A 13587-nucleotide genomic window follows, 5' to 3' on the forward strand; every position below is an offset into this window, starting at 1 on the left:
AGCAGAAAACTTCATATCAACATACGTCCCAAGCGTCTTAGCTTTTGAGATTCATTTTAATGAAATTTGGCACACATGGCACAAAAGGCATTGAAAGGAAATATCGAGAGACATCATAAAACTGTACATTCTAATTTTGAAAAATCATTCCCGCTACATTCCGCCGCCAGAAACAGTTAAAAACGCAGTTAATTGGACAACAATCAATAGTTTTAAGAACAGTCAACAAAAATAAGGCTGCAACTGAAGCATCGTACCATGTGTCCCAGATAATTGCATAAAAGAAGAAAACTTATGAAATAATAAAACAGGCCGTTTTAGAAGCTGCTGATTCGTTATTTGCCAACTTTAGAAATGAAGATGAAAAAGTTTCAGCTATAAAATATATGCAACTTTCTGCTAATACAGTGATGAGACGTGTCGAAGTAATGAGCAATGATATTTTTTTTACAGTTAAGAAGTGACTTAGATAACTGTGTTAATTTTTCACTTGAACTGGATGAATCAACACATGTGGCTGACACCGCCCAGATGGCAGCGTCTCAACTACCAAATGGATCCGTTATTAATAATTTTTAACCAAATTTTCCTATATATAATTAATAACAACCTTTTTGAAAAAAAGTAGAACACAGAAACTAGATAATTTGTTGAAAGTGTCCTTCACCTTGAAGGATACACGCTTCAGTTCTTTTCCTTATGTTTGTTTACGATCCTTCAGCTCTTCTACGGCGTTGACTGGGGTATGATAAACCAGACTTTTAAGATGTCTCCATAAGAAAAAGTCCAAACTATTTAAATCTAGGGGGCCACGGTTGAGCTCCACCGCGATCTACCCATCGGTTATTAAATGTGTGATTCAAATATTCTTTTACTGAAACATTAAAGTGAGCAGCCGCGCCGTCATGCATGAACCACATTCTGTTCCTAATTCAATATGGTACTTCTAGCAAAATTGGCAAATCTTCTTCTAAAAACCGTTATTACCATTTAGCCGTTCTGGCAGGAAAAAGTGTCCAGTAAAGTAATTTCCAACAATTCCAGCCCAAACATTTGGATGTTTCAATTCTACAACTGCATTTCAGATTGCATTTCTGAAGTTTCATCTGTAAGTGCTATTTATTGGTCAAACAAGGGATAATGCGCAATTCTGTCCAAAAACCATTGACCAAAATTAACAAATGTTACTAATTTCTAAGTATTAGGTTCAAGATTTTCACCGATAGAATTTAAAACTGCTTCAATTTCTGTAGTTCTTGCAGTCCGAAGGGCCGCTTGAGTATTGGCGCTCAAAGTACCTGTTTCAGCCAATCTTCGATGTGTATTTGAAAATGTTCGCCTATCTGATATCACTATATTAGGAAAGCGCTCTTAATATAACCGCACTAACAAACCATACATAAAATGTATATCTGTGAAATCCTCATTAGAAAACCCGACCATTCTTTTGGAAAATAACGATGCCCTGTATTTAAAACACCAAATTAATCAGACGTGAATAACTAAATTTAGAAACTGATATCAAACAACTGTCAAAAAAAACACTCTGACAAAAGAATTAAGAATTCTTATAGACACAGCCTACTACAACAGCTGTCGCCGCTTCTCAAATCTTAGCTTCCAACGCTTGCGATCATTCCAATCATGTGTTTGTGGTCCTCTATCCACCATTGCACAGTTCACTTCTTGCTTCCACGATTTTTTTGGTCTACCTCTTTTTCTACGATTGCTGGGGATATATTGTAACAGTCGTCTTGGCCATCGCTGATCATTCATCTTTTCCATAGTTTTTAGGATGCCCATTTCATTATTTCTCACCAACAATTCATTTCCATAGCTTTTAAAAAATCACATGCCGCTTATTAAATTGGCATTTGCAGAGCTGATTTATCGAAATTAATACACAGTTCTCAAGAAAAAAATCGTATTTGCTTGTCAGCACTTAAACAACAAGGTAATTTTTGTAATTATAACTAGGACCAATTATTGTGTATTTTCTACTTCTTTGTCATCTTCGGTTAAGTCTACAAAGGTTTCCCAGAATAATTTTCGATTTTTTGGCAATATCCCACTGAATTTTTCTAAAATATTAGCTTTTTTTACGCTGATAATCCTCTGCATGCGGCTTAAGAAGTTCTTCTTTTTTAATAACTTTATTCACAAAGAAATAAAAACATATTTGAAGGTGTATTGGCCGGGTGCAATATCTGAAAGGTATGGCTGATTGTGTGAGCCTTTAATTTTGTTTAGGTCATCATATTTTTCCAAAGATAAAAGTCAATGACATTTATTTCTTTAAAATCGACATTGCCTTTGCAATAGCTTCCAACTACACCAAGAAAATCACCAAAATCATAATTCAGCTATCAGCTGACATAAATGTGCGTCGAGGTTAAGTTCTGTGTTACCAAATTAGCATTACCTAAGTTATTTTAAAATTGATGTCGTAAAAATATGAAATTTTAAATATTACGTACGTACGTATTGAAAATTTCAAATCAAAATTTCTCGACAACTTAAAAGGTATAAGAAGAAGAAAGAAATGATTTTTTATCAAAAATCGGCACACACTAGGTACAATTTGCCCCAAAATTATTATTATTAGAAATAATACCAATTTGACAATCTCGGTAAACTTTCGGACTAAAGCGACAATCCAGATCTTGCTCCCATTGACACATTTTTATGGTTTTATGGGAATTTCGAACATCTTTTGTTTTTTGATAACACTTAAGTATGTAATATTGTTATTTTTTTGTTATAAGTAGCAGGAAAGTAATATATAAAATCTCATAATAATCACCAATATTACACAACAGAAAAACTCGTAAATTTTATTTTCTAAACTATATTTACTGACTGAAAAAAAAACTAACAGTTACGTATGCATGTTTAAACAGTTTAAAAAAATGTCATCCTGTCAACATTTGACACGTAAAATTTTATATTTTCGATTGCACAATCCGAAAGCTACAAGTGTATGAATGCAGATGAATGATCGTCATTTCGAACCTGTTTTTTTTTGTTTTTTGATAACACTTAAGTGGGTAATATTTTTTAAATTTTTGTTATAAGCAGTAACTATAAATGTCATAATAATTACCAATATTATACAATAAAAAAAACCCGTAACAAATAAATTCTTTTAGTATATTGTAAAAAAAAGCAACTGATATGACTTCCTTACATCCAATATTAAATAAAATGTGCGATATTGCAAAATCCGCAAAAAAAAAACAATTTATATATACGCAAGGTTATTTCAGTTTAAGAAATGTCGACCTGTCAAAATTTGACATATCTAATTCTTATTTTATATTTTCGAACCTTTTTTTTTGTTTTTTGATCACATTTAAGTAGGTAATATGGTTTATTTTTTGTTATAAGTAGTAGGTAAGTAATATGTTAATAAATGAAAATATATTTAACTGAAAAACTCATAATAATTATCAATATTACAAATTAGAAAAATAACTGGAGTTTTCATGACTAATTTGATTTTTGAAATAATATTTACTGACTTCCTTACATCCAATATTAAATAAAATGTGCGATATTGCAAAATCCGCCAAAAAAAACAATTTATATATACGCAAGGTTATTTCAGTTTAAGAAATGTCGACCTGTCAAAATTTAACATGTCAAATTTTTGTTTTATATTATGAATGGTGGTCATTTCTAAACTTTTTTTTTTGTTTTTTAATAACACTTAAGTATTATTCTTTAATTTTTGTAGTTAAGTAATATATTAATAAATGAAAATATATTTAACTGAAAATCTCATAATAATTATTAATATTACAAAATAGAAAAACACGCAACAAAAAAACTCTTTGGATTTATTTAAAAAAGGCAGCTGATTTAGTTTTCATTTCTAATTTGACTTTTGAAACAATAGTTTCTGACTTCCTTACATCCGATATTAAATAAAATGAGCGATATTTCAACTATTGAGTTTTAAAAAAAATGTCAACATGTCAAAATTTGACACATAAAATTTTTATTTTATATTTTCGTTTGTACAATCAAAAAGCTACACGTGTATGCGTGCAGATTAATGGTGGTCATTTTGAACCTTCTTTTTTGTTTTTTGATAACACTAACAGTAATATTGTTCTATCTTTGTTATAAGTAGTAGGTAATTAATATGTTAATAAATGAAAAGATGAAAAACACGCAACATATAAACTCTTTTGGTATATTAAAAAAAAGCAACTGGTGTAGATTTCATGGTTAATTTCATTTTTGAAACAATAGTTACTGACAGATAAAATGTGGGATATTTCAAAATCCGGATTTAACAAAAAAGGCCCAACTGTCAAAATTTGACAGATAGAATTTTCATTTTATATTTTTGATTGCACAATCGGAAGGTTAGCTAAAACGCTCCAACTTCATGGTAGGATCGATATTAACAACGTTATCCATTTGGTATCCAACATACAAATATTCGTGTGCCAATTTATTTTCTCACCAAGCAACCAATTTTGTCATTTGATAGCAACCTGCTTATCGTTAAACAATAAATAAAAGCGTCATCGATAATTTTCGAAGGGCCCAAATCGACGTCTCACCTGCAAAGTCGCGTAATTCTGAAGACGCATGAACCGGTCTCCGGGTATGGCCAGATACCGTCCGGGATCGGTCGCCATCTTTGAAAAGTCGTCCTCCAACTCTTTGAAACAGGGCCTGCTCTCAGCGTCCAGCATCCAGCACTTGATCATGATCATGTAGACGTCGATGCTGGCTATCTGGGGCTGAGGTAACCGTTCCCCTTTCTCCAACAGTTCCGGCACGTCTCTGGCAGGCACGTTCTCGTAAGGCCTGCCACCGAAAGTCAGCAGTTCCCAAACGGTCACCCCGAACGCCCACACGTCCGACTTGTGGGTGAATATCCGATGTTGGATGCACTCCAACGCCAGCCATTTAATGGGCATTTTACCTCCCGCCGCTTTGTACTCCTCCTCGTTGAGGTCGAGGAGTTTAGCCAGACCGAAGTCGGTGATCTTGACGCAGCTCGGTTTTTGCACCAACACGTTCCGCGCGGCTAAGTCTCTGTGGACCAGTCTCTTCTCCTCCAGATAGGCCATGCCCCTGGCGATTTGGGTGCACCAGTTGAGGAGGGTTTTCGAACCGATCCTCTCGTGGTTTTTTCGCACAAAGTCCAGGAGACACCTGTAACGTTGGGCCCATTTATAAATCCAAATTGAAACCGAGAAATATTTAAGCAAGACTTCTGTTGAAGAGCTCTGCTGTACACTCAACAAAAAAATTGAAGGAGAAGGTAAAGTTTGTCATCTGTTATTGACATTGAATGAAGATTCTGAAGCAGTAATCAATGCAACGAGTACCAAAGGGTAAAAAAGGGCTCATTCGGGAGCAACGTTCAAGACGGCTCCATATAGTAGAGTAGATGGTGGGAACTCTGGGCGTTTCTGGTATTCTGAAGTTACAATTGGAACAACAAACAATGAAGAAGTTTGATACGCAAAAAGGCAAAGAACAATCAAGGGTCTGTGTTAGGGGAAAGACATTTCTATGGAAGCATAAAAAAGTTGAAAGTATGTTACTGAAAAAATATTTCAAAGTAATTTTCAATAATGAAAGATCTGCAATTGGTTCAAATAGAAATTGCAATGTCTATTGGGATTCATATAACGACATATTTTTCCCAAACATTGATTTTAAGCAAAGCAAAGAAAGTGAATGTAACTATTCTGCAATATTTGGTATGGGAGGTTAGGTCACGTGGATAGACATAGTCTAAAAACTATGAGAGATGGATAGACCATAAATGGAGGGTCCATAAAATATAATAGATTTTATTAAATTAATAAACGCGAGTCTAAAATACAAAGGATCAAGTTAAGTGGGGAATTGGTGTCAAGTTTCTTTAAAGATTTTTGCAGTTTGGGTATACGAAAAAATAGCATATCAGAGAGACTAGAAACCTATTAGATAATGTACGAACAAAATCGCCAAAAACTAATTTTCGGACGATAAAATAAATTGATCCCAAAATCATGATTTCTCAAAGCTATTTTTGGAAGTTTTTGGAATTATATAGATATTAGATTTAATTTACTTTAAGAAGAATTGTAAAAATAAATGAGCAGTAAATTATGGCCGCAGGCTGAAGATTCGATGAGCTATAGATTTGGTTGTTAAATGCACTCACCCAAGGGGCATCAGCTGCGTAATCAGCATCATCTCGGACGTCATGCAGACTGCCAGCAGCTTCAGCAGGTTCGGATGATCGATGCTGGCCATGATGTAGGCTTCGGACAAGAACTCCTTGCTCGTGTTGGCTCCGGTATCAGAGCGCAGCACTTTGATGGCCACCGGTATTTTGGCCGAGTGTTCCCCGTCCATGGCCCAAACGCCCTTGTAGACCGTACCGAATGCCCCGTAACCCAATATGCTTCCCTTCCTGATCTCCGTTTCCTTGATGATCTTCAGTTGAGCAACGTTGGGCAGCACGTTGCTAGGTCGTAAGGGCTCGTTATCCTCCAGTCCCGTCAGGGCCATCGTCATTTTATTGATCTCGTTCTCCTTCATCTTCTGCTTCCGCTGGCAGTAGAACAGCACCCCGATGATGAGCGTGATGAAGAATATACCGATGACGGTGCAGACTATGAGGATGACGACGTATGTCGGACTCCTGGATGATATCAGGCCGTCGTACGTGGGCTCGGGCTTGTCTGAGCAATAGGAATCGGATTTGTCCGGGTACACTCGGTGCGGAAATTCTGGCGGACATGTCGACACGCACGTGAAGGTGTTGTTGGGATCGAGCCAGCCGTCGTCGTACAGCTTGTAGTTTTGGCAAGTGATGCAGTTTTCTGGGCCTGGACCCGTGCACCCTCGACACTCGGCGTCGCAGGCCATGCAGATGTGAGTCGCGAAGTCCGGATAGTGATCCATAGCGCACTCATCCTCGCACTGCTCTCCCTTCTTGAAGTTCGTGCACTCCTGACAGATCAGCTCGTGGAATCCGTAACCGGAGCACTTCTTGCATCTGCACACGGATCGGAGAGTGAATAGATACGCCTCTCTCTTGCCATAAGGAACAAAAACTAGGCGTGCATTTTCTCGAAAAATCCTAACAAATGCTCAAATTGAAATGAATAAAACCTACGCTCGTATAAAAATTTTGTATCTCGGCAACGGTCTTTGCCTAGTTTTTGGAATAAGCTACGCTCCTCCATGAGGCACCTAAGCCCGAAACAAGAAAATTGTCCGAAATTTGAACCTACGGACTTGATATTAGGAACCTATTTGAAACTGGAGGGCTAGGGGGTCAGAAAGTATTAAAAAAAAAATAAAAACCTCGTTTACGGAAAAAATCAATTCACGAAAACTGTTTTTACAATCATAAAAATTCTTCATAATTTTCAAATATTGACGATTGAGCTTAACTAGAAGCCCGTGCGTCAGTTGTCAATTCCCGTAGGGACAGCTAAAGCTTCTCTATTTAAGGTTTTCACATATTGTACAGAGTGTTCGGGATATTTTGTGCTATAATAAAAAACGTAATAGATGTCTGGAATTGGCAGCTATCGACTTGATATTCGGCATACATATAGAGTTTAGATCCCTAACGGAACTTGGGGGATCTGGGCTGTCGGAACGTATTTTTAAAAAATTAAAAATTTCGTTGGCAAAGGTCCAAGAAAAAAATCAATTCTGTGCTATAATAAAAAATGTAATAGATGTCTGTAATTTGCAGCTATCGACTTCAAATTTGGGAAAGCAGTAGAAGTCCATATCCACACCTATATTGTAGAAAATAGGCGCAATCAAATCTCTCCAATTGGGTTATTTTGGCTTCAGGAAATAAAATATTTTCTCGAAAACTATTAAGCACATCGTCAAAATTTTTTAACCGAGAGACTCGAAATATCCGGTGCTATAACTTTTATTCCAAGCGTTTTTGTCGTAAAAGCAATTGTTGGTATATTTTCAAGCATGGACTATCCGTACATTTGCTTAGATTAGTTTTGTTGTGGTGTTTGTCCAGTTTCCATCCAAAAATTGGCTGAGCTTTTGAAACTCAATAAAGTACGCAAGGGATGTTCGGAAGAAAGTTAGCGAAAATTGGATTGTTTTTTTATTTTTTTTATATTTTTTATTATTTCTATTTTCGGGAAGAAAGGGGTGAAACACGTGGTGGTTCATTATTGGTTCATTTGGTTAGTTTGCAGTTGGTGAAGGAATTCGTGTTTATCAAACGTATGCGAGTTGTGTTCAAAAAGTAAGGCGGGCTATACATGTACACATGTCCCTAAAATATGTTCACAGTTTCAGCCAGTTTGCACGTTTACTTTTTTTGTGAGACGGAAGCGTTAGACGTATTTTGTGTACTTGGAAATTTTCTGCTGTCAGAAAAATGGGACAACAGCAAAACAATAAATAACAAAAATTAAATACAGTCATGCAAAACACTTCAATAACTGATGAAAGCGTTGAAGAAGTGAAACAAGTGGTGTTGAAAAATCGTCGAATCACTATTAGAGAACTGGCTGAAGACGTTGGCATGTCTATTGGCTCGTGTCATGAATTTTTTTCCGAAGTTTTGGGCATGACACCTGTAGCAGCAAAATTTGTTACGACACTGCTTAATTTTGAACCTGCTCGCTCATCGTTGCTTGTGTCTAACTTTTTGGCCAAAAATAAAACCAGAATCGTGCTTCAGCCACCATATTCACCGGTCATGGCCCCCTGCGAATTTTTCCTGTTCCGAAAACCCAAGAAACCCAGGAAAGGAAGGAAGTTTGGAGCAATTCAGGAAATAAAGAAAACTTCACTGGAACAACTCAATGATATACCAGAAAGTGCTTACAAAAAGTGCTTCTAGGATTGTCGGCACAAGTGTATTATACCTGGAGAGGATTACTTTGAAGGAGACAACATTAATTTTGATAAAAAAATAAATACTTTTTGATAGAACTTAAAAGTCCCCTTATTTTTTGGGGGGTGGGGCGATATTATAAAGGGTTGTTTGCAAATGAAGATTTAGCAGCAATTTAGCACTTTAGACCTCACTTACCTGGGGTGGCATTTCCTGCATATCGCCTTTCCGGAGAGCAGCCTCAGGAACGACTCTTCCTGTATCTGAGGCCCTACGTATTCTACGTAGTAGCCGTCCGGGCAGGAATCGTTCTTGTGCAGGCAAACGTCGACGGTGGCGTTTTCGTTCATGATTGCCAGTTCGCAGGACATGCAGCCGTTCGGTCCCACTGTGTTTCTGGGGCCCGTGCAGCCGTCCACGCAGGTGCTGTGACAAGGCTTGCATATGCCACGCTCGACGTACTTGTTGGAGGGGCACGATTCCACGCAGAAGGGACCGTCCTTGAAGTTCCTGCAGCTCGTGCAATTGTTCGCTCCCGGACCGTGGCAGGAATCGCCGCACTGCTCGTGGCAAGGCCTGCACTCGTTGTTTTCGGCGCGGTAGATGCTGCGCAGGAGACGTTTTGAATTAGTACGCGGCTTAATCGTAGTGGGGCGCAAGACACTCGGAATTGGAATCAGATGACACGCGGTCTCGATCATTTGCCACCAGGTGGCGCTCAGAGTCGCATTGCAGCTTACATCATGCGATTTCGTTTATTTGATGGCTTATTGAAGAAAGTCGATATAAAACACGCTTTTAAGCGCATCGGTTGGTTGTTTAATTGTTGGTTTCCGCAGTAAGTATTGACTACTTTACACATATATGGTTTGCATCTAACAGCAAATCAGGCGAATTTGTTTTTAAGCTATTAAAACGTTTCGACAATCAACAAAGTTACAGACTACAGAACATTGTATCGTGCATTCAATTAATTTATCTTGAGATATCAAAGTAAACAAAAAAAAAACAAAACGGGCTAGTAGCGAAGTTTTTTCCCGAGTGACGTAAAAAACAAAACACTATCAATTTTCTGACATCTTATTCCAATCACAATGATGTAACACACTTTGTATTTGAGTCCACTTGTTTTTGACAAATCGGAAAAAATAGAAAATTTTTTACTGACTGCAACAACAACAATTATTTATGAATTAAAGTTGAACAAAAACACTAAAAATGACAAGACACACTAAAGTAAAAAATTCTTTAACTATTTTTCCACATTTTCCTGAACACATTTCTCATACACTTTAATTGTATGACGTCTTGCATTTAGTAACATTTCCGGATTGTCTCTTAACTGATTGATTACCTCTGAAGTCCTTTGAAGAAGTTCCACGCCATTATTGCAAGGACTTCTGTGCACGTGATTTGTTACGTGCCCCAAAAAGAAAAAATCCGTTAAATTAAATCGGAGCTGTTGACTGGCCAATCCATAGTTCCGCCGTTCCTTATCCAACCCCTGGGATATTCCATGTTAAGAAAATTTTTAACTTGCACAACATTGTGAGGAGGGGCACCGTCTAGCCTGATACATTTAGGGGTAAATCTTCTACATATTGTTCTATTTGGAGCTCTAAATATCGGACCCACAATATGACCATCTACCATAGATTAAATGATTGGTACCCCTGGATTTTTATTTCGTGTATTTGTCTAGGATCATCGGCCTATAAAATGTTTTTCAAAAAATTTATTATTCTCATTATGTCTCTACATATACTCTAATAATAGAGGAAACTGGATGTGCTTGATATAAATTAAATTAACATTTGCCTACTTTTTTCATTTAAAACATTATGTTTCCGGCATACCTTTTTAGCATTTGATACGCTACCGTTTTCTGCAAATTTATTTGCCAGCCTTGGAAATATCTGTTTTGAAGGAGCTCGGCGCTCTGGATTAAGTCTAATATACTGACGACAAGCTGTCGTTGCACTTTTATTATTCAGAAAGTATACTTGAAGCATATTACTCCTAAATTCGCGAAAAACCATTTTAACAATAACGACATGGACAATAATTCAACCATCAACGTTGTTTACTAATATGTCACATATTTTTATTTGTCAGTCAGGGCACTCTCTGAAATTTATAAAAATTTCCTATTTTTGCCGACTTGTCAAAAACGAGTGGACTAAAATATAATGTGTGTTATATCATTGTAATATATATTATATACAGGGTGTTCCATTTTAAAAAATATGATGTACGCTGATATGTCAGAAAATTCATAGTGTTTTATATCTGTATATTGGTGACAGATAAAGATTGTCTGGTTGCCTATAGATTTCTACAGTTTCTCGGATTTTTTGTTGCTTGCATGATATGAGAGGCTGCAAACTCCTGGTATCTCAAACGGAATTTTGTCTTTGACGGATCGAAGATGTTAAGAGATTTTTGGATTTGGTTATGACGTTAGATTTCTTTTGAGATATGGTCTGCGATGTTTCGAATGTAAGGAAGGACAACAGTGGCAAATGCGGGGTTACTTTCAGACTCATTATTATTGGAAGGTTGTGGTGAAGTGTATTTTGTGATGGAACGCTTAATATCTTCAATGTGAAAATTATTATAGAGAAGAGCAAAGGTAAGGTGTTTTAATTCTGGATCCAATGACTCGGGCTAGGACAGTTTTACAACTCTGTAAACAAGAAAGTTGAAAACCGATGATTTTTTTACCGGATGGTGATGTGATAATGCCTTAAGATACACTTTATTGAAAAGAGACGATCAAAAGGACTCACCCAGGTTCGGAGGAGCAGTCTTTCAGGCACTTGTCCCCCAGCTTGTAGTGGGCGCACGACAGACACTGCGTAGGGCCCGAGCCCCAACATCCGTCCTTGCTGCACTGCTCGTCGCACACGAACCCCTTCTCCTTGCACGTCTTCATGTCGCTGTTGTTCGATACGACGAACGACGGCTTCTTGATGATCTTGTTCCAGTTTACGCCGCCCGCGAAACACAAGTGCTTGTTCTCTAAAATGGCAACGCTGCCCATGTCGATCTTCTTCAGCGATTTCAGCTCCAAGGATTCTAAGGACGTCTTGACGATGTATAGTGAGGACATCTCGTAGAGCGCCCGACCACGAATCACCTCCAGGTTCCTGAAGTACGACAGGTTCTTGAATCCCGGATGGTACGCCTGTATGTTCAGGTATCCCGTCACTTCTTTCAGCGTGCTGAACACCTCGAGCCTGTCCGGATGGATCGGCGTGTACCTCTCGCCGAACGTATAGTTCGGATAGACGTGCTGGTAACCTTTGAAAGTATTCTCGAGGATGCTGAGCGAGCCCTCGATCACCGTGCACCCCTGGAACTTGTCGATGTTGCCCGAATGGACGGTCGTGTCTCCTCGGCAACTTTTCGGACACGCGCCGTCGCACAACACGCACTCACCGTCTACCGCTTTCTTGTTTAACGGACACGTCCGCACGCACGCGCCGCTGTCCTTTAGCAAATGTTCGGGACACTTCTTCACGCACGTCGCGCCGTACGCGTACTTTCCGTTCGGGTTCACTTCCCACGAGTATGTCGTCGGGTTGTAGATCTGCATCGGCGGGCAGTCCATCGTGCACACGCCGTCGTCGTAGAAGTTCCTGCAGGCTGAAAACGCGCCGCAGTTATCAAAAATATCGATTGGGGGAAACGCCGCGCGATCCGGCAACGTCGCGCCGACTGGCCCGCCCGCGAGCTTCGCTCCCCGGATTCGCATTCGTACTACCTTCATATCTCGCATGGGAAACGACTGTACAATGCATGGGAATCTCGGGGGCCATTAGAGAAATGGGGACACTTTACAAAAATGTTTGTACGGATTGCCATTGAGGTGTGAGATCCAATCCAATAAATTCCTTACCTCCAATAAATTTGTAGCTAGGAATATCTATACATAATTACATTTTTTTCTAAATGTCTAAATCTAATTCTGTTTCACTGTCAGAATGATCACTGAGATAAATTATAATATAATTTTGGTATATTATTAATTACATTTTTTTGTCAAATTTATAATATTGTGAGTTAAAGTAGCAATAATATGGAGGAAGACGTAAAACAGTATGCCCAGCCTATTTTTTAAAATATAGTTTTGAAACCAATTTTTAAAAAGTTCGGACTTCTATTCCCATCATAATCCAACCTGAAATCCTTAACATTGTTTGCAGACAACAGCAAGCAGTTTGGGACAATTTGGATTTTTCTCAGAATTTTACAAACTTTTTTTCTTAGTTGGTTGGTTAGTTAGTTGCTTAGAATTCTATAAAATTTTGTCCATTTTGTCGTTTTTCTGTGTCGCGAGGTCTCAAAAAATTTGGACACACTGTATGCCTACAGCAATTTCCAATAATTAAATACAATCTGTAGACTTTCACCTTAAAAATGGCAGATATGTTTCGTTTGGTTAGTTAATTGCATAGCAACTAAAAAACAAAATCCTCTTCGAATGCTTATATACAAAAGTTATTTAAAAAACCTACTTTTAAATTTATTGAATCAGGGTTTTTAATTTTTTGTACTCCATCCATTTTTTCCATGTGAATTACAACTAGATACAATGTTACGATGTTGTAAAGGATTATGTTGTCGGTCTTTAATTTATGTGTCAGATAGTTGTGTAATAGTTACACTGGAATGATTTCCATCTGAAACCAACTTCAGGAAAACTTTCATTGGGAACATCTATTCACTGTCTT

General features: G+C 37.8%; 1 protein-coding gene across 3 annotated transcripts in view; it reads right to left on the reverse strand.

Annotated features, from left to right (window-relative positions):
• LOC132697785 (epidermal growth factor receptor) overlaps window positions 1-13587 on the reverse strand; it is a 136286-nt gene that overhangs the window by 4062 nt on the left and 118637 nt on the right. For all 3 annotated transcript variants that reach the window (XM_060663425.1, XM_060663424.1, XM_060663426.1), the window contains exons 3-6: window positions 11641-12499; window positions 9050-9457; window positions 6179-7018; window positions 4575-5175 (exon numbers count right to left, since the gene is read on the reverse strand). In XM_060663425.1, the coding sequence (XP_060519408.1) occupies window positions 4575-5175; window positions 6179-7018; window positions 9050-9457; window positions 11641-12499 (2708 nt within the window). The remainder of the gene's footprint in view (window positions 1-4574; window positions 5176-6178; window positions 7019-9049; window positions 9458-11640; window positions 12500-13587) is intronic.

This window comes from Cylas formicarius, unplaced genomic scaffold (assembly GCF_029955315.1).
Source record: "Cylas formicarius isolate icCylForm1 unplaced genomic scaffold, icCylForm1.1 PGA_scaffold_2__14_contigs__length_35257938, whole genome shotgun sequence".
In the NCBI taxonomy this organism is placed as follows: Eukaryota; Metazoa; Arthropoda; class Insecta; order Coleoptera; family Brentidae; genus Cylas; species Cylas formicarius.